We start from the raw sequence: 24,547 nt of genomic DNA, 5'->3' as shown, positions 1-24,547 counted from the left end.
TTCTCCCCCAGCCAGGCAACGGCAAGTAAGTAGTGGTCTGCTTTATGTTTCATTTTTAAGTTATTACTTATTGTCAGTGTAGGTTTAATGTTACAGATAAAAACATGCTTTATATTTAGTCAGCATTTCAGAGTTCTAATGTTTTCCCGGAATATGCATTCCTAAACTGTTCCTAAACGCGTCAAGTTCTCTTTAAGATCGCATGAGATGATATGTGCTATCGCGCGACCTGTAACCAGGAAGTAAACACTCACTTGCATGAAATGATATGCGCTATCGCGCGACGTGTAACCAGGATGTAGATTTAAATAATGAAAAAATAATCTTCCCAGACTGTTTCTGTTACTTGCTTATGCTGTATGCACGTTGTTTAAGAAGCTTATCTCCATATAAATCTGAACTGTACATGAATCTGTTAATGAAGTCTCATTTCGACTCCTTCCTCCACTTCACTATTCATGTTCTGTTGCTTGCCGTTAACTACAGCCGCCCTTCCTGGGTAACGCCACCACCAATCCCTGGTCATCCATTGAAGCCATCTCTCTCACACTGCACAGTCACACTGTTGCCGCTTCATTCTCATTGTCTCATAATCTCATTATTATGGCTGCTGTGGATGCTTTAAAAAATAAACATTTTTCTCTTAGGTAAAATCAAACCAGTGGGATGTTAGATTGAAAACCTCCAAAGCAATGTATTAAAAATTGAAAGACAGTCCTATGTGAAGTTTCTTTTTTGGGGATTTTCAAAATGAGGTACCAGAATGGATTGTCAACCCACTGTTTCTCAACCCTCTCCGATTATTACTATGAGTAGTAGTATTGCATGCATACAGTACTCACATCAGCGCCACAGTAAGCCTATAGAGGCTGCAACCATTTGCTTCTCAAAAGATTGTAGTGTTTTAGAATGAACAACCACTAGAGAGACAAGACAAGACTAATTTTGATTGACAAGTTGGCTAGATTTATATATGTAGGCCTATTTATATTATTTTTTTATTTATAAGAATGAAAGAAATTGTGTAATGAAAGAATAAAACGATGCATTTTTGTATGAATAACATCTTGCTCCCGCGGCCAGTGCCAGCACCGGCATTGCAAGGGGAGGGATATTACGTACATTTGCAGGAGGCGGGATAAGTGTGGCCGCTGTCACTCAGGTTTGTTTTGGTTTGACGCAGACAGCATGGAGGCAGAACAGACCGCAGAAGTCAACGCGATCGTCTTCAATGTTGCTGCAACGATGCAGCATATATTCAGAAGAGCAGCCAGTACTTACGTGTATGAAAGCAGCTATATATATGTATATATATACATAATTTTTTTTTTTTTTTTTTACGGCTGAGATCCGGGGCTGATCCCAAAAGATCCGGGGCTATAGCCCCGAATGCCCAGGTCTAACGACGCGCCTGTGTATGATCTTTATTAATCTTTATTATCTGAATGGGAAATGCAGCTCACGTGTTTCCTGCTTTTGTGTTATTAAACCGTTACTTTATGTAACTTTTAATGATATCATCTTGTTAGAAACACGTACGTTTTCGTGAACACTGGATTACGTCGCATTTCAACATAAAATAGCGTGTTATACACACACACACACACACACACACACACACACACACACACACACACACACACACACACACACACACACACACACACACACACACACACACACACACACACACACTGCATTTCGCTGCCAAATAAATAAATACTAAGGCAGAATAAAGAATAAATTAATTCATTATCATTCAACTTCAACATGCGTTATTACAGTATAGTGGTGGAGGGATGACGTGTGTTGGCCAACCCGGAAGTGAGCGTCGCCCTGGGTTCCCTTGACAAAAAGCCAACGGGTTTTTCCATTTGATTTTGGATTATTGCAGAAAAATTAGCATCTTTGAAGCACCTCCTCAAAAACTGAAAATAAATAAAAATAACTGTGCTCCAAAGAAAGAAATGTAAACCAATGCATTCCGAATGGGAGTGTTTCTCCGATTTTTCCATGCTACACAGAACGAAATGTAAACCCATGCAAATAAAGACTTCATGGTCATAATCATTTAAATATCATTAATCTCCTGAGGGTGGTATTCTATTTTTTTCAACGGGGCTGAATCCAGTCACTTGACCGTCATGGTTGCTATGGTGGTTGCTATCCACCAGCCCCTCTAATCCTTACATGGCTCTAAAAACCACGCGGCAAATGAGCTGCCGTGATTTGTGTTGTTTTTGTCGTAAACTAGTGTCCGATGGTTAAAAAATAGACGGATATTCCAAGGTATCCTTAAAAGGCAGCTTGGATGTTTTTATTTTCTGCAGTTTAGACTTCTTCTATAACCTATTTTTGAAAGCAAAACACCAAGCTCATTGATTTAACGAGGCAGGGTTATTTGTTTTATTTATTAAATAAATATTTATGAGAGGTCATTCCTTCTCCTGAGTTTTCTTCCTATTTATGTCTAGTGTACAACCCTACTGTCCACAAGCATCACCCCCCCCTCCCCATATGGATTTGGAGAATTGTTGCCACGTCCCAGTGGTGGAGGTATCATATATATGAAAGAGGGCATTCAATTATACTACAATGATCAATTAGGAGGCCGAAGCCCTAAAGGAAGTGATGCAATAGGTGACTGGGTCGACGACATTTAAGTAAGCTTTACTTTGAGGTCTCTTATATATCAAAGGGGGTCTCAAAGGACGCATACGCTTCAACCTGTGGCTCCGGTCCTACAGGAAATGACTCAGCAAGTGCTCCATCTCGTTGCACCTGCACCCAGCGGCTCACTTGCAAGATTTTGGCCTGAAGTTATTCCCAGACCTACACCGTAGCCATCCAACCTGCATATCTGAGAATCAGGCCTCTCTTTAATAATGACAAAATGTATGAGAGAAATACACATTAACTTTTGACTCATAAGCGGCGTGGTGCCGGCTCCTTTTGACCTTTTGACCCCAGACTTCTGGGGGAATAGCTGAATCAATTCATTAGTCAATCAAAAGCATGTAAATATCTTCCCGGTGACGTAAGAGGGAGAACAAGGTGTCCTTCAACATCTACGCTTCCAGGCGATTGCAACGGTGCCACACATGAGCATATTCGAACATGTTTAATGGTAGTAATTAGCTGTCGAAATTGGAGGCCTTAATCAATAATGAGCAGCTATTGATTTGCTTCCCGATAGAAATTTGTGACAAATGACATGTTATTTAGCCTCTACACGTTGAGTTGAGTCCAATGACACCAAGCATGACACTCTAGAAAATGGTAACATGTATTTTACATGGTACACCTAGGTCTAGGACATTATCTCGGTGTAGCAAGAGGGCGAGCTTGATCTCATTGGACTCAGCTTAACGTGTAGATGCTAAATAACATGTAATTTGTCAAAAATCTCCATCGGGAAGCAAATCTATAGCTGGTCATTATTGATAAAGGCCTCCAAAATCGACAGCTAATTACTACCCCGAAACATATTCAAATATGATCATGTGTGGCACTGTTGCAATCGCCTCGAAACGTAGATGTCAAAGGACACCTTGTTTGCCCCGTTACGTAACCGGGAAGATATTTTCATACTTCTAATGAATTGATTCATATTTTAAGGTTCTCGGAGTGATACTTTAAGCGGCTGCAGCAGAAGTGTTGAGACGAAAGATGATATCAAGACATTTATAGAATATTCACATTCACATTATGATTCTTCGTCATAACATCCGACCAAACATCCTTTACAGTCACCAAGCGAGGATTATGAAAGTCCAGGCCCCCCCTTCCGGCACTCAAGGTCCGACTGGGCCAAGTTTAGGGCAGGAAGGGCCCCCCATTCCGGCCCTCGGGGTCCGACCGGGCCAAGTTTCGGTGCGGGGGTCCCAGTTAGGCCTTAGAATAAGGTATTCAAATTTCAGGGCGGTAGGACCTTCCTATCTCAAAAACTGTTTTTCCACCACATTCTGAACCATTAGGTCTTGCAGGTAACACTTCTGAGGGGCTTTGTCCAAATGACAGTCCATTTGGGAAAACTTTTTTTCTCTAAGGGCTAGAACTCCAAATCTCGGATATGTCGTTCTCGGGGCCCCGGGAAATGTGTGTAAACATTTTAGCATCCCTAGCTATCTCGAAAAGGCCGGAAAAGGGGCGTGACCTCCCACAGTACGGTAAATGTACATAAGACAGAGGTTAGTTTCTAGTCCCCATTTTTTGTGGGATGGAGGTGTACATTTGTGGCTTAAGGTGTGTAGTCACAGCTGGCCTGTGGCCACGTTTTTGAAGTCTGGGGTCAAAAGGTCAAAAGGAGCCGGCACCACGCCGCTTATGAGATAACAAAAAGTGAATGTGTATTTCTCTAATAGCTTTTTGTCATTATTAAAGAGAAGCCTGATTCTAAGATATGCGTGTTGGATGGCTAGGGTGTAGGTCTGGGAAGAACTTCAGGCCAAAATCTTGCAAGTGAGCCGCTGGGTGCAGGTGCAACGAGATGGAGCACTTGCTGAGTCATTTCCTGTAGGGCTGGAGCCACAGGTTGAAGCGTATGCGTCCTTTGAGACCCCCTTTGATATATATGAGACCTCAAAGTAAAGCATACTTAAATGTTGTCGACCCAGTCACCTATTGCATCACTTCCTTTAGGGCTTCGGCCTAAAGGACAAAGCCCCTCAGATGTGTTACCTGCAAGACCTAATGGTTCAGAATGTGGTGGAAAAACAGTTTTTGAGATAGGAAGGTCCTACCGCCCTGAAATTTGAATACCTTATTCTAAGGCCTAACTGGGACCCCCGCACCGAAACTTGGCCCGGTCGGACCCCGAGGGCCGGAATGGGGGGCCCTTCCTGCCCTAAACTTGGCCCAGTCGGACCTTGAGTGCCGGAAGGGGGGGCCTGGACTTTCATAATCCTCGCTTGGTGACTGTAAAGGATGTTTGGTCGGATGTTATGACGAAGAATCATAATGTGAATGTGAATATTCTATAAATGTCTTGATATCATCTTTCGTCTCAACACTTCTGCTGCAGCCGCTTAAAGTCTCACTCCGAGAACCTTAAAATATGAATCAATTCATTAGAAGTATGAAAATATCTTCCCGGTTACGTAACGGAGCAAACAAGGTGTCCTTTGACATCTACGTTTCGAGGCGATTGCAACAGTGCCACACATGATCATATTTGAATATGTTTCGGGGTAGTAATTAGCTGTCGATTTTGGAGGCCTTTATCAATAATGACCAGCTATAGATTTGCTTCCCGATGGAGATTTTTGACAAATTACATGTTATTTAGCATCTACACGTTAAGCTGAGTCCAATGAGATCAAGCTCGCCCTCTTGCTACACCGAGATAATGTCCTAGACCTAGGTGTACCATGTAAAATACATGTTACCATTTTCTAGAGTGTCATGCTTGGTGTCATTGGACTCAACTCAACGTGTAGAGGCTAAATAACATGTCATTTGTCACAAATTTCTATCGGGAAGCAAATCAATAGCTGCTCATTATTGATTAAGGCCTCCAATTTCGACAGCTAATTACTACCATTAAACATGTTCGAATATGCTCATGTGTGGCACCGTTGCAATCGCCTGGAAGCGTAGATGTTGAAGGACACCTTGTTCTCCCTCTTACGTCACCGGGAAGATATTTACATGCTTTTGATTGACTAATGAATTGATTCAGCTATTCCCCCAGAAGTCTGGGGTCAAAAGGTCAAAAGGAGCCGGCACCACGCCGCTTATGAGTCAAAAGTTAATGTGTATTTCTCTCATACATTTTGTCATTATTAAAGAGAGGCCTGATTCTCAGATATGCAGGTTGGATGGCTACGGTGTAGGTCTGGGAATAACTTCAGGCCAAAATCTTGCAAGCGAGCCGCTGGGTGCAGGTGCAACGAGATGGAGCACTTGCTGAGTCATTTCCTGTAGGACCGGAGCCACAAGTTGAAGCGTATGCGTCCTTTGAGACCCCCTTTGATATATAAGAGACCTCAAAGTAAAGCTTACTTAAATGTCGTCGACCCAGTCACCTATTGCATCACTTCCTTTAGGGCTTCGGCCTCCTAATTGATCATTGTAGTATAATTGAATGCCCTCTTTCATATATATGATACCTCCACCACTGGGACGTGGCAACAATTCTCCAAATCCATATGGGGAGGGGGGGGTGATGCTTGTGGACAGTAGGGTTGTACACTAGACATAAATAGGAAGAAAACTCAGGAGAAGGAATGACCTCTCATAAATATTTATTTAATAAATAAAACAAATAACCCTGCCTCGTTAAATCAATGAGCTTGGTGTTTTGCTTTCAAAAATAGGTTATAGAAGAAGTCTAAACTGCAGAAAATAAAAACATCCAAGCTGCCTTTTAAGGATACCTTGGAATATCCGTCTATTTTTTAACCATCGGACACTAGTTTACGACAAAAACAACACAAATCACGGCAGCTCATTTGCCGCGTGGTTTTTAGAGCCATGTAAGGATTAGAGGGGCTGGTGGATAGCAACCACCATAGCAACCATGACGGTCAAGTGACTGGATTCAGCCCCGTTGAAAAAAATAGAATACCACCCTCAGGAGATTAATGATATTTAAATGATTATGACCATGAAGTCTTTATTTGCATGGGTTTACATTTCGTTCTGTGTAGCATGGAAAAATCGGAGAAACACTCCCATTCGGAATGCATTGGTTTACATTTCTTTCTTTGGAGCACAGTTATTTTTATTTATTTTCAGTTTTTGAGGAGGTGCTTCAAAGATGCTAATTTTTCTGCAATAATCCAAAATCAAATGGAAAAACCCGTTGGCTTTTTGTCAAGGGAACCCAGGGCGACGCTCACTTCCGGGTTGGCCAACACACGTCATCCCTCCACCACTATACTGTAATAACGCATGTTGAAGTTGAATGATAATGAATTAATTTATTCTTTATTCTGCCTTAGTATTTATATATTTGGCAGCGAAATGCAGTGTGTGTGTGTGTGTGTGTGTGTGTGTGTGTGTGTGTGTGTGTGTGTGTGTGTGTGTGTGTGTGTGTGTGTGTGTGTGTGTGTGTGTGTGTGTGTGTGTGTATAACACGCTATTTTATGTTGAAATGCGACGTAATCCAGTGTTCACGAAAACGTACGTGTTTCTAACAAGATGATATCATTAAAAGTTACATAAAGTAACGGTTTAATAACACAAAAGCAGGAAACACGTGAGCTGCATTTCCCATTCAGATAATAAAGATTAATAAAGATCATACACATTCACTGACTGAGGATTATTCAAGGGAAAAGTACATTTCTCGCTAGAAATGTCATTAGAAACACGTTAAATGGTGAATCTGTCCTAAAATATTGCATCTCCCATTCAGTTAATGCTGGGTTTTTCGTATCATATGCACGCGAAATGGACGTATCCGCCCTCCACAGTAGTTAATGCTGGGTTTTGCGTATCGTATGCACACGAAATGGTCATTTGGCGTATGTAGGCTACTGCACGCATCTTGAAAGTGTCAAACCGTGCGATCTGTGCGCATATTGGTGAGACTGGAAAAGCTGTCATATTCTTAGTTATCACAGACAATTTTTAACAATAAATGTTCTGTACGGAGCTCCTTAAGGGACAATAGGGAGAAAGCTCCCGGACAGAACCTTAGATGGAAGTCGTGCTTAGTGACAAATCACGACAAATACTTCCAATTGATATGCATGAGTTTGAAAATTTTGCTTTTTGACACGAACATTTAGAAAATACGTGTAGGCCTACCTGATCACGTTTCAATAGATTAAATAACGTGACAGTGTCACCTATTTTCGTGAGCCCGTGATGCCTGTACGCCGGCCATTATCGCCCGATGAAATATTCTTCGTCATATCTATCAAACCAAACATCCTTCACATTCGCCGAACGACGATTATGAAAGTAAAATGCACATTTCTCGCTAAAAATGTTTACATAAACACTTTTAATGGTGTAACTATTCTAAAATATCATATTTTCCACCCAGGATAAAAAGTATGTCCGCCATTTTCACAGAAGAATATCCTAAAAAACTATCCAATAGGAAAGATGCTCACATCGTCTATTAGAGACGTAGTGAGGCACCCCCCATTCCGTATGCAGAAGACGCCGAAGGGTACCTTTACCGTCACCGACCGAATAAAAAGGGTACCTTTCCCGTCAGTCACCGACAGGCGCGTCGTTAGACCTGGGCATTCGGGGCTATAGCCCCGGATCTTTTGGGATCAGCCCCGGATCTCAGCCGTAAAAAAAAAAAAAAAAAATTATGTATATATATACATATATATAGCTGCTTTCATACACGTAAGTACTGGCTGCTCTTCTGAATATATGCTGCATCGTTGCAGCAACATTGAAGACGATCGCGTTGACTTCTGCGGTCTGTTCTGCCTCCATGCTGTCTGCGTCAAACCAAAACAAACCTGAGTGACAGCGGCCACACTTATCCCGCCTCCTGCAAATGTACGTAATATCCCTCCCCTTGCAATGCCGGTGCTGGCACTGGCCGCGGGAGCAAGATGTTATTCATACAAAAATGCATCGTTTTATTCTTTCATTACACAATTTCTTTCATTCTTATAAATAAAAAAATAATATAAATAGGCCTACATATATAAATCTAGCCAACTTGTCAATCAAAATTAGTCTTGTCTTGTCTCTCTAGTGGTTGTTCATTCTAAAACACTACAATCTTTTGAGAAGCAAATGGTTGCAGCCTCTATAGGCTTACTGTGGCGCTGATGTGAGTACTGTATGCATGCAATACTACTACTCATAGTAATAATCGGAGAGGGTTGAGAAACAGTGGGTTGACAATCCATTCTGGTACCTCATTTTGAAAATCCCCAAAAAAGAAACTTCACATAGGACTGTCTTTCAATTTTTAATACATTGCTTTGGAGGTTTTCAATCTAACATCCCACTGGTTTGATTTTACCTAAGAGAAAAATGTTTATTTTTTAAAGCATCCACAGCAGCCATAATAATGAGATTATGAGACAATGAGAATGAAGCGGCAACAGTGTGACTGTGCAGTGTGAGAGAGATGGCTTCAATGGATGACCAGGGATTGGTGGTGGCGTTACCCAGGAAGGGCGGCTGTAGTTAACGGCAAGCAACAGAACATGAATAGTGAAGTGGAGGAAGGAGTCGAAATGAGACTTCATTAACAGATTCATGTACAGTTCAGATTTATATGGAGATAAGCTTCTTAAACAACGTGCATACAGCATAAGCAAGTAACAGAAACAGTCTGGGAAGATTATTTTTTCATTATTTAAATCTACATCCTGGTTACACGTCGCGCGATAGCGCATATCATTTCATGCAAGTGAGTGTTTACTTCCTGGTTACAGGTCGCGCGATAGCACATATCATCTCATGCGATCTTAAAGAGAACTTGACGCGTTTAGGAACAGTTTAGGAATGCATATTCCGGGAAAACATTAGAACTCTGAAATGCTGACTAAATATAAAGCATGTTTTTATCTGTAACATTAAACCTACACTGACAATAAGTAATAACTTAAAAATGAAACATAAAGCAGACCACTACTTACTTGCCGTTGCCTGGCTGGGGGAGAAAGGTCCGTCGGAGCAGCGATGGCTTCTTGACATCGGGTAGGTGCACGCAGGCTATATCTATAGCTATTCTAATGTCTTATTTTTGCCCTGGCGCTCGGCATAGGCGACCTATGTGTTGGGGGCGCCCTTAATTAATTAATCGATACATTAATTAATTAATTAATTAATTAATTAATTAATTAATTAATTAATTAAGATACCGTAGCAGCAGGAGTCAGGACGGTGCTCCCCCCCGGGCTAAAGCCCCGGATGTTTTCAATTGCTAACGACGCGCCTGGTCACCGACGCTAAAGGGCCTTTGCCAACAGTCGGTATTTGACGTTCTCGGAGTGAGACTGTGTTGGTCAAACCATTAAGATGCATGAAAACCTAAGTTAGGCCTCAATCTAATATTTCCTCTCTGTTAATCTTGAGTCAGCCTCTACAGCTGTAGTAAGTTTCATAAAAAGCGTGCGAGCGGTTAAGGCTGTGCAAGTCAAACATGGCAGAATAATAGAGAGAGTTAACAACACATTAAAATATAAAACAAATAAATGTTAAAGCCTAATGAAGCATAATATGAACCCACTATTGCATTGAGCCGGTAAGGGCTTAGTATAAATTTAAAGTTCCTCATATTCATGAGATTTATCAAAAGGAAGGGAAAGAGATTTCAAAGCGCAGATATCTGAAAGTATTCCCTTTAGACAAAGCAAGCCCCCCAACTTTTGCATGTCTGGCCGTCCAGATTTCCAGGTTAGTTATTGACCGTCAAATCAATGGTGATGGTTGGCTCCGTAGGCTTGAACTGACTGTAAAAAAACACAGGGAGACAGAAGTGATCCAACGTTATTGATGAATCAGTCTCCGACCATCCACTAGCACTAGACTACATTTTGGTTCAGTTCAACAGTGACCCCTAAACACACACCTACTTCTAGAGAAAGTCTCAATGAACCCTTGAAGAACTTTTTCCATTTAGCGTCGCCTTATCGCCAATGTTTGTTTCCATTTCCCTCCAATCTTTCCATGAGACTCGTCCTTTATCCCTCTCTTGAAAAAAACTTAAACAGAAACTATTCCACTACCTAATACTAGAAATGGACCAATACAACGTCTGGGATATGACAAAATTGAAACAAACAATAAGAATTCAAAGATCAGATGCTGTGGCATGAGTTGAAGACGACCAAACAGGAGCATGAAGAGGGAAGGGGGTAAGATGCCTCTTCACCACGCTGCAAGGCTGGTAAGCAGCCAAACCTGGAATCCATCCGTGGAGCTCATGCCCAGAATAAATGTTTACACTATGATGATCTTTTACTGTGACTTGGGTTAAGATGAGAAATTAGCTTTATTTAGTTAGGAATACTGGATTTAATCCTCCTCAAACCTCTTTTGGTTATCCCTATGAAAAAGAAAAGTACTTCCACCCTTCCTAAATTCCCTCCACTCCTTTCCACAGGTCCTGGACCAGTGTGCCAACCCTGCATCCTGCCTGATCTCCCTGTGCATCTGACCAGTGTTCCCTTGACAGATCATTAGAGGACAGGTTGTCGTCTCTACATTCCCCAAGACTTCCACACACGGTCAGAAGTCGGTCCGAAACCAGTTCAGGCCCACCAGTAAATTATAAATCACAATACCCGATGGAAATACATATCAAAAAATTCTGAGGTGGATATCCTGTGGAGTTCGGGAATCCAGGAAGTAACTATCTAGATCACTGTATCTAGATCACTGTATCTAGATCACTGTGTGTGTGTGTGTGTGTGTGTGTGTGTGTGTGTGTGTGTGTGTGTGTGTGTGTGTGTGTGTGTGTGTGTGTGTGTGTGTGTGTGTGTGTGTGTGTGTGTGTGTGTGTTTGTGTCTCACATGCACTTTATTTCTGCCACTGCCAGCAGAAACCTCGAAGAGGCTGCCATCATTTCCATGTCGCGGTACTGGTCAGAGAGATACACCACTTTCTTAATACCTGGTAGGATGTTAAGAACACATTAAGGATATGTTGGTAGACTAAATGCAACTGATACATTCACTACCAAAACGTCAGTGATAACATCAAATACCTTTCTTATAGTGCTGATCTCTGAATTACCAGAGGCAATGGCCTCTGGTAATTCAGGACTTTATTTTAATGGATTTGTGTGTTTGTGTGTTTGTGTGTTTGTGTGTTTGTGTGTTTGTGTGCGTACGTGGCTCTCCCAGTCTGCCACCCACCTGCTTCGATGATAAGCTTGGCAGACTCAGTGCATGGAAAAAGTGTCACGTAAATCTTGCAGCCTTTCAGATCAGCGCACTTCTTATTCATTATGGCTACAGCCACTGCACTGCACACTGGTGTTGGTGTGTAGGGAGGGGGAAATCAAATTTCAGGTCAACTGATATTTTATTCTTGAATAAGGTTTCTTTAGAATGATACAGTAATGAATAATAAAAGGTACACATTTGACCCCAACTAAATCGAAGTAACTCACCATGAGCGTTAGTGTCCCATCTGCCCTGGCCATGTCTATTCCATGGCAAATGGTCATCGTCCCAGCCTTCGGGCATTCGATTGTAACCGATGCCAACAATGACATTCTCCTGGTTCACTATACAGGCACCAACCTGTAATCAGGGAGATTTTCAAAGTTATTTCTACAAAAAAAGTTTTGACTATGATTGGTAGGAATTTTGGTATTATTAAAATAATATACTTTACATTTTTAGGTACAATTCATAACAAGAAATTTTGAAATAAACTCAAGTTAATTATCCACAGAAAATTCTGGGTGATGCAGTTCTGAACTAACGGTTTTGGTGGTCACATCTGGAACAGCAGAAAAGGTTGTCAATCTCTAGCTGTGCAACACACACACACACACACACACACACACACACACACACACACACACACACACACACACACACACACACACACACACACACACACACACACACACACACACACAGCTTCAAAGCGGTTGTCAATTAAACAAGTCAATTAACTGGTTCTGCTCCGTCAGCTGGGTTCTGTGGAGGAAGTGCCCAATATGGCCTTATGCCTTGGCTGCAGTAAAGTAATGCACTGTTTCCCTCCGTCATTATCTAATTTGAAGTAGGATTAATAGAAGATTTAGGATGGCCTTTGAGTAAGTCAAACATGATGACAGCACTCAAATTCACGTGCGATATGAGGTTAATATTCAAAAGAATGGTATAATCGACCTGAGTTCTAGGGTCCTTGCTTCTCTTAGCCGCCAAAGCTGCCACGGCCATCCAATAATCCCCATGGACCAAGAAGTCCTCCCTCCACGTGTCTCCACTGAGAGACATAAGAGAAGAGACAGAATGAGAGACAGATGGAGGAGCAGAGTGTAGTGTCATTCATTATTTTAACATATTAAATGGAAAAGTTACAGTTACAGACTATATCATTGAGGAGTAAAGAACAATTCAGAGAAACAGGCCTTAGCATTGGTCGCAATACGTTTGTGTACCCATTAACAAGATATTTACACACATCTCCTGCTCTTCTCAGGCTTATTATCATAAAATATGTATTAATGAGATACAGTAAAGGTATAATTTACTATAATGGCTCAACTTTGCAAGTGCAGCTTTGCAAACTTTTCATAATTGCTCAACTTTGCAGCACTGTATCTCCCGGAGCAAATGTTCCACATCACACCAGTTGAACCGTTGTTGTCGTTTTTTTTTTAGCAATCTTTTTGGAAGTTTAAATCTAAATAATCTTCAAAAATAAATCATGGTCTGTTGAGATAAACATGAACATGGTAGGCTACTTTAGATGATTTTATCGATCCGCTCACGCTCACTGGCTATTGTGTAAGTGACCCGCCGTTCACTCAAACTAAAAACAAAATTAATATCCGACTTACCCGGCCATCCTATGCATTTCCTTTAGTTAGATATTGTATTCCAACTCCTAAATAAATTTACTTTCAAATAAAATTGAACAATTAAACCAAAGCAGTGTTAATTATTTCGAGTTTGTGGCATACGCGTCAATGCTGTGAGCCTTGGACCAGAAAATCTGTGAGCTTATGTTTTATTTGCTCTGGTATGCTAATTCAATCCTATTCAGACAGACCTCCATGGCTTGGTTGGGCCAATCAAAAACATTTATCTAATAGGGGGCGGGTTGATTCGATATTTGTTTAGCCTCTTGCATGGAGTGCAGTTTTTGCATTAAGTGCCATAATAATTTATTTATTTAGATTAATAAAATTAGCGGAGATAACATCTGCAACAACTTAAACAATTTCCAAGTTCAGTTTATTAACTCAATTTGTAACATTTAAACAAGACTGCTATTAGACTTTTAAAAATAGACTCCTATTTTTAAACAGTAAACATTGGTCACTTGTCAGCTTCATCATGTTATTCCCTTTCAAAAAAAAAACCATCTGTTCATCTTTCAAGCATGAATAAAGACACCAAGTCTCTCTGTAATGACTTTGTACGATAAAAAATTATTGTAAAACTTCTGACCCTTGTATTATGTTTATTTAAAATAGAATAAATAACTTATTAAAATAAAACACCCCCCACACACCTTTTATAAGCTGAGGGCGTTTCCATGAGTCTCATAGTATTAGAAAATGTTGTACTTGTTGATTAGCTCACATTGTTATGTCAATGAACATGCCCTCAGCTGATAAATTAATGCCAGCATTTTTTTTCTACTGAAAAGTAGCACACATGCCAACTTTTTCTGCTCCTTGCACCTTATCGTGCTTATCATGCTACGCAGCATTACAAGCCCCTTCCGACTAAAACATGAAGCAATTCAAGAGGACAAATTTAGTGTGACAGAGGCATAGATAGAATCGCCTTGTGGTCCGCTGTCATTTATTAGTCATCTGACAGGTTTTAAAATAATAATAATTATTATTAGCTGGTCAGGTTATAACACAGCTGGAAATCGTGGATTTTCTGATAAAGACTAGCAAGTCTTTTTGACAGACTAAACAGCAGAAACTATGTTAACTTTGCTCGTGCTGCCTTTTTGGTTTTGTCAAACAGGAGACGCCCACCCACCAATCAGAGGTTAGAGATTCCTGCAGGAAGGTTGTGCTCGATTTCACTAGCCCATTTGTGCCTGTTCATTAGTGTACATCATCCATTCTCTCATTGCTTGTGTAAAAAAAAGAAGGTAGAATATTAGATTTGAGGACGAAATGATTGGGTGGGCCAAGGCAAGTTTCGGTGGGCTTGAGCCCACCCAAAAGAGGTCTAGCTTCGCCACTGAGGGGGAGTAAATGACTACCGCAAATCACTGTTACCAAGCTGCCTAGAAACGCCTCGTTGGGATTCTCTCCGCGGCTTTCTTTTACTAAGTTCCGGTACATGGTGTAAGCATGTAGGCTACTTTTGCTGGGAGTCAATGGGAGAGCGTCATCAATCAACTTTTGCTGCGTTCCTGCCTGGACACACTGGGGTCGGGGGGAATGGATCAGATTGCAAACAGAGTTTTAGTAGAGATGTAGATGGGCAGAAAGACATAATACTATATATTATATAGATAAATTATATGGGCTATATGTATATTATATATTAAGTTTGGAAACAGTGAGAACCACCAATTGATCTTCTAGGCAATTCAGTAGTTCCTGCACAATACAGGTATGTATGTAAAAATCTGTTATAACCTGGTCAGGTTATAACAGCTGTGTTATAACCTGACCAGCTAATAATAATTGTTATTATTTTAAAACCTGTCAGATGACTAATAAATGACTGTGGACCACAAGGCGATTCTATCTATGCCTCTGTCACACTAAATTTGTACCGGCTGCCAAATTTGTACCGGGCGCGTCATCCATACCAGAGCTATAGAGAGAGAGAGTTGCGACACGCTATGATCTCGCCGACAGGGTGGTCACGTGGTTCATGTAAGCCTCAATAGTTCCAAACACGCCGCGCTTTCAATGTTATTCTATGGGACGACAGCAGAGATTTCAATATTAAATGGTAAATATGAATGAAAAAATCACAGGCAAGTATTTGTCTAACTGTTATTGCATTATTGCATATTTGTAAATGTCAGTTTTACATTTAGAGCGGTAGGGGGGCAACTGAAAGCTATTTATAAGTACTATTACTTAGATACGTTTTTAAGTTTTGGAGGGAAAGCTACACGTTCGTGTTAGCATACTGGCCTAACCTTAACTTGTACCTTACATCTGTGTTGAAATCAAAGTATTCAAGATGTTCTACCATGATCATTTAAAGATATAAGCCACACAAAGTATCAAATATATTAAAGAATAACAACTCATTACGCTTGGATGAATGAAATTGTATTTTTTTTAATTAAACAATTAGTGTGACAAGAACAAGTGATTGCGATTGTGCGAACAGATTCAACAATGGACACAGCAGGGAACACTATATACTTAGGGCAAACCATTAACATATAACGTTGCAAATATACTATACTTTATGCCATTACAATACTTAGAATAGCCCTAGGAAATTCAAAATGGGTTTAGGAGGGAGGATCCTCGTTTGGTCATGAATTCTGACCTCTAACCTATTCTCAAAAGTCAGGGCATAAGTGGTTGAGGAACAGTTGTTACCCGCTCTGTGATCTTCAATGGTGTCATGGTTCATTGGTTACAACTAACATTTTATAGATCAATGGTCATACCATGGTTGGCTGTGCAGCATTTGGATGCTCCAATCGGTCCGAGAAGGGTTATCACGGCTTCCCCAAGGACCAAGAGCGCAGGGAGAAATGGATGGCAATGGTCAGCCGTCAAAACGTATTGACAGTCAGCAACAGTCAAAAACGATGTAACGTAATGTTCAGATCACTTGCTAGCATTTCAAAGGGCATAATAATTGTAGTGTAGAGAATTATGACTTTCCAATGATATTTGAAGTGCAACGGAAACTGATATTAAAGCCTACCTACAGGTACACTTTGGAAATGACCAATTCAAAGCCACAAAAGTAGATAGGATGTTGAAGTTGAGGCCCGATGCAGGCCCAACAGTTTTCATCCATCGCCCTAAACCGAAGAGGAGGAAACCCCCTTCTGTGAGGGTGCCTCCGGAACCAAGTGCAACGGACCACCCATATTGCGCCAAATTAAACTTCGGTATGATCCATGCAGCTTACAATATTCCCCATTTCATGTAATTCTAGGATAGACTACACTCCTAATGAGATTACATAATTCATGTTTGCACATTCAGTTTAAAAAACAACCAGAAGGCAGGGATTCTCTGAGGATTTGCACACAATGTAGATAATCGACACATTTCTACCCAATTGCCGGTAGATCCATTTATAAATTGTATTGGTTTCTGATTGTGGCAGATGATTTAATTCACATTACAGAAATGTTTTGCTTTAATTCATTTTCTTACATTGGAGATGACAGTAGTTGCAAATGCAAAGGCAAAATACATATAGCATCAACATTACCTTGTAATTGTTACAGAGATTGAGGGAGAAATTTAGGTGGATTTCAAGAGCGTTGAAAAGGACATCACAGGAGACACAGAGAGCAATCAAGAGGCCACATTGCCAGGGGCAGGTGATTCAGGGGCAGGCGATCCAGTGGCAGGTGATCCAGGGATTTGTGTGCCGAGGGTCAGTCAGGGGTCAACAGTGAAGGAATAACTTTTGCCAGGGCCAGCTGCTCCAGGGACCAGACTGCCAGGGACTGATGGGGCGACTGTGGAGGACCTAATAAGGCAACTAGAAAAGGAAAAATTAATGAGAAGGAGAGCAGAGAGGGCTATTGCAAAACAAAAAAGAATCAATTTGGCACTAAGAAAGAGAATCAATTTGGCACTAAGAAAGAGAAACAATTCAGTCAACAAGAAGTTAAAACGAAAAAGCCATATAGGTTAAATTCACCGCCCATCATAATCAGCATTGTTGAATCGGCGGCATCTGTAGGGCTTCATGTGCTGAACATCACCCTTTCCAGGATATAATTAAACAAACACTGTTATTTCTACTAGCTATCGCATCATAAAACCCGTCCTTAAATCAACCTAAATTATCCTAGTAATCCAACATAAATAACTAACTAAATAAAAGTTAGATTCACTAGTACTGAACTTTGTAATTGTTGGTGTAGATACCATCACATGGTGCAGTCGAGCTAACAAACTAGCAGGCAATCGGTCGTCTACCAAGATAAAAATATATATAATTACGCTGTGCATATACAAATAAATATCAATATATGCATCATAAAAGGTCCTGATACAATATAGACAGTTGACAATTCAAAAGAGGTAGCTATTAATCAATTTACCCCTGGAGATACCTTCACAGATGGTGAAGTTGAGCTAACAAACTAGCAAGCAATCGGTCGTCTACCAAGATGAATATATATATAATTACGCTGTGCATTTACAAATAAAGATCAGTATATGCATCATAAAGGGCCTCTGATACAATATAGACAGTTGACAATTCAAAAGAGGTAGCTATTTAATCAATTTACCTCAGAAGTAACTCGGCGGCCAGCAATGGAAATGAACGGTCTCCTACGCCGTAAAATGGTTGTTTGGAACTATTCGAGGCTCCATACCCCGGAAGTAGGCGCTACAACGGAGTCCAACGGAAGTGTCGCAACTCTCTCTCTCTATAGCTCTGATCCATACGTAATCCACTCCAAATCTGCCTGGCAACAGATGATCGCTTCGTCCGTTGCCTGGCAACGGACGATCGCGTCGAATGACGTGAAAGGTTCACGAACATTCGCGAACCTTCTATTTAGCGATCCGTTATCTGTAATGTGCTATATTTCGTTTCCTTGACCTACTTTAAACACTCAGTTTACTTGCTAAATTTGATTAAACAATTAAATACAATACAAATATAAAGTAAAAACAAGTGTTATCTAGATCCGTTTTCTGTATGTTATTTCGTCTCTGGCAACATGAGCGCTAATGTTTTTTGAAACCCGCTTTAAACACTCAGTTTACTAGCTAAATTTGATCAAACAATTAAATACAATACAAATATAAAGTAAAAACAAGTGTTATCTAGCGATCCGTTAACTGTATCATGTTATTTCGTCTTTGGCAACATGAGCGCAAATGTTTTTTGAAACCTGCCCGGCAACGGACGACGCGATCATCTGCTGACAGGCAGGTTTGGAATGGATTACGTATGGATGACGCGCCCGGTACAAATTTGGCAGCCGGAACAAATTTAGTGTGACACCTCCTCTTGAATTGCGTCATGTTTTAGTCGGCAGGGGCTTGTAATGCTGCGTAGCATGATAAGCATGATAAGCTGCAAGGAGCAGACAAGTTGGCATGGGTGCTACTTTTCAGTAGAAAAAAAATGCTGGCATTAATTTATCAGCTGAGGGCATGTTTCTTTGGCATAAAAATGTGAGCTAATCAACAAGTAGGCTGAAACATGTCCTGAGACTCATGGAAACGCCCTCAGCTTATAAAAGGTGTGTGTGTGTGTGTGTGTGTGTGTGTGTGTGTGTGTGTGTGTGTGTGTGTGTGTGTGTGTGTGGGGGGGGGGGGGGGGGGGGGGGGGGGGGGGCAGATGGGAATTTGTTTCTTATTTTTTTATTTTAATAAGTTATTTATTTTATTTTAAATAAACATAATACCAAGGGTCAGAAGTTTTACAAGAATTTTGAAAAAGTCATGACAGAGAGACTTGGTGTCTTTATTCATGCTTGAAAGATGAACATAGGCTATGTTATTTTTTTTGAAAGGGAATAACATGATGAAGATGACAAGTGACCAATGTTTGCTTTTTAAAAATATTAATATCAAACCCCAGTGAATCATATGCTCATGTTTCTCTGTTTTGAGATTCACACAGACTAGCAGTCTTGTGTGGAGCGCTGAAGCAATTCATTTATTCAGTTCAGATCATTTAACAAGCCTTGAGATGATGCAACCAAAAGGACTGCTACGAATTATACTCGATTGTGGACTGCAATCTATGTTTCCAAATGTGTATGTAGCGCTACGGCTTTTTCTGACTCTGCCCGTCAGTAATTGCGAAGGGGAGCGGTCATTCTCTCTTCTGTCCAGGATAAAAAATTGAACTGAGGACGAAAATGTCACAAAAACGCCTCAAGGCACTTTCTCTCATGGCAATTGAGAGCGACCTTACCAATGCACTGGAGTTTGATGATATCGTGGAAGATTTTGCACGGAACAGAGCCCGGAAAAAATGCATTTCATAGGTGAAATGCATTACTGTCAATTAATGTAAGGAACTGTTCGTATTGAGTTGCTTTAAGTCGTTTTTATTTGTGGTTGAAAGCGGTGCATTCGAAATTCGTTCAAATCGCCAGACATTGCATCGATTATGCATTTTTTTGATTAAATAAAGATGCATTTATTTGTAATAATTATTGTGAGGTTGCCTTTCCTGTGCTACAAATCCTGCTGAGTTGCAGGTATAGGCCAATGACTTATTATCGCCAATAAGTGTGTGTGTGTATTCTGGGTGCGTGTGTTTATGTTGGAAGGGGGGGGGGGGCCTGCGGAGTCCACGTGCCCAGGGGCCCGATATGTCATAATCCGTCTATGGTTCTGCATAATATTGCGCTGGCCTGCAGCCAGATGACCCGATGCCCAGAGATCCCTGGCCACTTTTTCAACTGGCCCGCTTCACAGCCGCAACACGTTTTTTGGTGCTGAGCTTCATGTCGGACCATTTTTTCTTCACCTTATTCGGAATAAAATAACTTTAACGCAATGCAAACAATAGCATATATGTCATAGTTTTAAGCTGGATAACAGAAATTTTACATTTAATTTATTATTTAATTAATTAAATTAACAAACCTCTTCCCTAGCCCGATGAACATTGGAAACACTATTCACTGCAACATTTATTTCCTTCCATATAGCATTATTTTGCTTGCTTTTAATGCCAGCTTTTTGGCTACCAAACAAAACCAGACGGTTCGCATCCACCAGTGACACGAGCGTCTCAATTTCGGTCTCGGAAAAATTCCTCTCTTTTTTTACCGTTGGACGTTCCTCCATGTCGTAAAAGTTAGGGGCGAGACTTCTGAAGACGTGCATTTATATGGGCGTGTTACGTTAATTACGATCGATCTCAGCCGCCATATTTATCAACACCAAGATCCTTCGTACGCTGGGATTGGTGTGATAAGAAAGTTTTGTGAATCTCACGTGGGTCCTATCGTGAGATGAATCATGCGTTCAGATTTGCGCTAATTTCTACGTTCGTTTGATAAGTGAGGGCCAGTGTGTTCCAGATTCCTCGGACGCATGCCTTCCAAGTCGGAAGTTGGGAAATCTCACCGCAAATTCTTGTGGCATTTCTCAGAGGCACTCCCTTTTTTATCTTTATCCCTCGGAATTCTGAGAGTAGACCGAGAGCAGTGATGACGCTCTCAAAAAAATGGCTGCGCCCGTGAAGAGATTTGTTTTCTTTGTATTTGTACCTCGTTGGTAGCCTGGCAAGCCAGACCCATGTCGGAAAGATATTGGCTGCAAATTCAATTTTCTGTCGCTTGGTTGGTCATTTTAATGTCGATTTTAAATGCTCTTACAGACTTGATTACATTGCTGCTCTTGCTGTGCGTGCAATACAATGTAAAGAGGTGCTTTGTTGTTTTTCGAGCTGGTTTGCTAAGGAGGCTAATGTTGCTAACTAATAACAACGACTAGCCAATATCAATGAACGTTCATAAAGGCCTCGTGCATGCCTTTCCGTGTCTGTTAGTTATTTTGCGTAACTGCGTGATAGTGCATGCCTGCCTAAGTGCGATAGACCTCGGAACATAGGCTACCGCACACGCACTGACCAGGTGTTACATTAAAAGCAGAAGAAGCCCCCCCCCACCCCCTCGCCGTTTTTTCTTGTCACTCAAAAAATATTGCACAACATTTCTAGCGATTTATCTAAATGTGTAGGAAAGGGGAACTTCCCTGCCGGGGTTCGGCCCTGTGTAGAGTCACTATGACAAGGTAACCACGAGTTTCAAAATGTCAGGACCGTGTTGTTTTTTTGCGTGGAGAGAGAATTCATCGCTGGTTTTCTCCTGTTAACCCCGGCGTCTCTGCCTATGACGGTAAACAGTCAGAGCGTCAACCATCAGGGTTCGGCACTGGTAAGGTAACCAGGCAATTTCAAACGGTTGAAAACTGTTTTGACTTAAATGTCAGCTCAACATCACACAGGTATGGGCGGGGTTAATGGCGTCCTTGAGCTGAACTGATAGAATCGGATCGAACCCGATGCATCGGACCCAAAGGAATGAGGTGCATGGAATCTTGTTGCGTTTGTTTTGGATACACGGCGCAAGCCTTCATACACGTTCCATGGGGTTTCTTCTCTAAATACAGTCAGATCTAAGTTTTCCTACAGCTTTAGGCCCAATCCCGTTACACCCCTTGGCCAAATCCCTTAACCCTAGCCCTACCCCTCAATCCTAAACCTATGAAATGGGACAACCCTTCAAGACCCAGTGACCGTACGTCATTAGTAGTCGTTGACGGGGTTGTGATCTTTATTTCTATTTTATTTTTTTGATCTTTTGATACAATATCTGTCTCTAGAATATTACTGTATAGTTTGAATGTCTTAGGAATGCAAACTTACCCACATGGAAAAACACGGTATGATTAAATAAGAATATTATTCATGCTCACAATCTGCGTTGGAAACTGCAATATTGCACTTTATTTTGGATCTAACATTATACAAGATCAACATGATATAAAAAAACAGAATAACCATAGAGACTGAGGTAGTATGCCGGTAACCCTTCCTTTTACAGTCCCCTAATTACTAGGTATTTAAACAAACAAGGCTTTCTTTTACAGTACAGTTTTCAGCTTAATTACTGGGTAAATTGTCGTTTTACTTACGTTGCAGAACATATGGTACAAGTTTGTGTTGATTGCATGGAAAGGGAATAACCAGTTGCAAATGATATGGTAAGAGCCTGGTATTACCATGGAAACAAACAAGGCTTCCTTTTACAATACAGTTTCAGCTTACTTACTGACTAAATTATCATGTTTTACTCAGTAACGTTGCAGAACATATATGGTACAAGTTAACTCCATGGACAATGGAATCATCTATTACAAAAGATATGGTAAGAACATGGTAAAACCATGGAAACAAACAAGGCTTCGTACCCAGTATTTAAGGAGATGTACCATGACACTAGAGGAAAAATTGTTCCAGAGATTACCAGGTAAGTATTGCTGTAATTTTTCAACTTAAATAAAAACAATTTCGTAGTTTCTGAGGTAAGTCGAATAAAGCTTTTATAAATGGGTGTAGCTGTGAACAATAACAATATAAGAAAAAGTAATTTATTGGAAAGTACTATGTTAATTTCTAGATAGTACATAATTAGACTTTGGCTGTTACCAACATAAACCTCAGATAACTACAGTTGTAACTTGAATTGATGGGTAATAGAAGAGTTGTTTCTAAGAATTGGTTGCTTACTTTCCTATGAAGTACACAATTATATCTGAGTTATTACCAACTTAAAACAGTTACAAATACACGGTACTTAGATGAGTTGATGGGCAATAGTGGAGGTTTTTCTTCAGCTGTAGTTCCTCTTTACCTTATTATTACTAGTGGTAGCCTAATTACCCAATAATATCTATGATTTCCCATATATTTACCAGGTAAATACCTAGTTATTAGGGGACTGTAAAAGGAAGGGTTACCGATTAATATACCTTTATTAAACATTTATTCGACAGTAAAAAGCATTAACTAATAATTTGTTTATTGAAAGTTAACTACTGGACGATTAAAGATTTTCTAATGGTGTTCATGTTTAGTAATTATGTTCATTTTAACTAAGGCATTCATTTATATATTATCTAGTAGGATTAAAAGGTTTGCAGGCACACGTACGCACCACAGACAGACAGACAGACACACAGTCACTCACAAGCATTGCTAAAGTCTGACCGTGAGACTTGGGGGGGGGGGGGGGGGGGGTCTAACACTGGGAGACAGGCGATGGATAACAGGGTTGTCTTGTTAGCATCTGATTTGGAGACCCCCACCAAAAGCTAACGTTGATGTGAAACCTCGACCCTGGTACAAGCCCCACTGTGACCCACAGAGAGAGGGAGAGCCAACCCAGGGCTCAGTACTGCATCTGCCTCAGCAGGAGCATGACGTGGCGGACCCGCTCGGCGCGACAGCTGGCCGTCTGGTGGACCGGCAGCTCGAAAAAGGAAAAGGTAAAGCTGCGCGTGAAGCTGAGGCTGGTGATTGGACGCAGCGGGGGGAGGCGGGGCATGCGCGGAACAGGCCTCCGCCTGGCCCGTAACTCCCTGGCCTCCCTCCCTAGACAGAGACAGAGACAGAGACAGAGACAGAGAGAGAGAGAGAGACAGAGAGAGAGAGAGAGAGAGAGAGAGAGAGAGAGAGAGAGAGAGAGAGAGAGAGAGAGAGAGAGAGACACAGAGAGAGAGAGAGGGACAGAGAGAGAGAGAGAGAGAGAATACACAAAGAAATAAAGAATATCAATTTACCCATGGTCAACTAACTGTAAATTAAGTCGATAGCCTACTAAGACCTACTTAGAGTACACAAGAGGACAGACTAAAGTTTCTAAATATCTTTATAGTCAATAGTAATAACATACTAAATGCTAGGGAATGATAAGGGAATAAGGACAACTACGAGGAACACCTTGGGCTGGTGTAATATTAGCTGATACTAATACAACTAAGAGATACTGCAGTGATACAGGGATAGGCTAACCACTTAGCAACGCTGCAATGCTACCTGGGCTCTCCATCTGGGCCGACACGCGGTTCAACAAGGAAGGGGAGCAGGGATTCGAACCGCCCACCTCTCTGCCCCCCCCGCGCCGCCCGTGGCGAGAGGGGGGGGGCCGCGGGACGAGGGGGGGGGGCAGGCGGGTGCAGGCGAGGTTGGACCGGAGTTGGGGGAGGAGGAGGAGGAGGGGGAGGGGGGGGGAGGTGGAGGAAGAGGG

The 24,547-nt window shown here is 41.2% G+C and overlaps 1 protein-coding gene across 1 annotated transcript; it reads right to left on the bottom strand.

Annotated features, from left to right (window-relative positions):
* Nucleotides 1–10,000: 10,000 nt before the first annotated feature.
* LOC115549416 (deoxycytidylate deaminase) lies at nt 10,001–13,628 on the bottom strand. Its single transcript, XM_030364577.1, has 6 exons — nt 13,458–13,628; nt 12,784–12,880; nt 12,051–12,183; nt 11,794–11,910; nt 11,449–11,548; nt 10,001–10,385 (listed from the first exon to the last, which is right to left on the bottom strand). Exons 1-6 carry the CDS (start codon nt 13,472–13,474, stop codon nt 10,331–10,333), a joined length of 519 nt encoding a protein of 172 aa, XP_030220437.1. The 5' UTR covers nt 13,475–13,628; the 3' UTR covers nt 10,001–10,330.
* Between the last annotated feature and the right edge of the window lie 10,919 nt (nt 13,629–24,547).

This window comes from Gadus morhua, chromosome 1 (genome assembly GCF_902167405.1).
Source record: "Gadus morhua chromosome 1, gadMor3.0, whole genome shotgun sequence".
NCBI lineage: Eukaryota > Metazoa > Chordata > Actinopteri > Gadiformes > Gadidae > Gadus > Gadus morhua.
The sequence above is the reverse complement of the archived record's forward strand: the minus strand, read 5'-3'. Positions and strand labels throughout refer to the sequence as shown.

Coding starts and splice junctions, on each gene's coding strand:
- LOC115549416 (XM_030364577.1), bottom strand. Junction 11,549..11,793: donor CAAGCTTATCATCGAAGCAG/GTGGGTGGCAGA, acceptor ACATCCTACCAG/GTATTAAGAAAGTGGTGTAT. Junction 10,386..11,448: donor GTGGCAGAAATAAAGTGCAT/GTGAGACACAAA, acceptor GTTTTTTTACAG/TCAGTTCAAGCCTACGGAGC.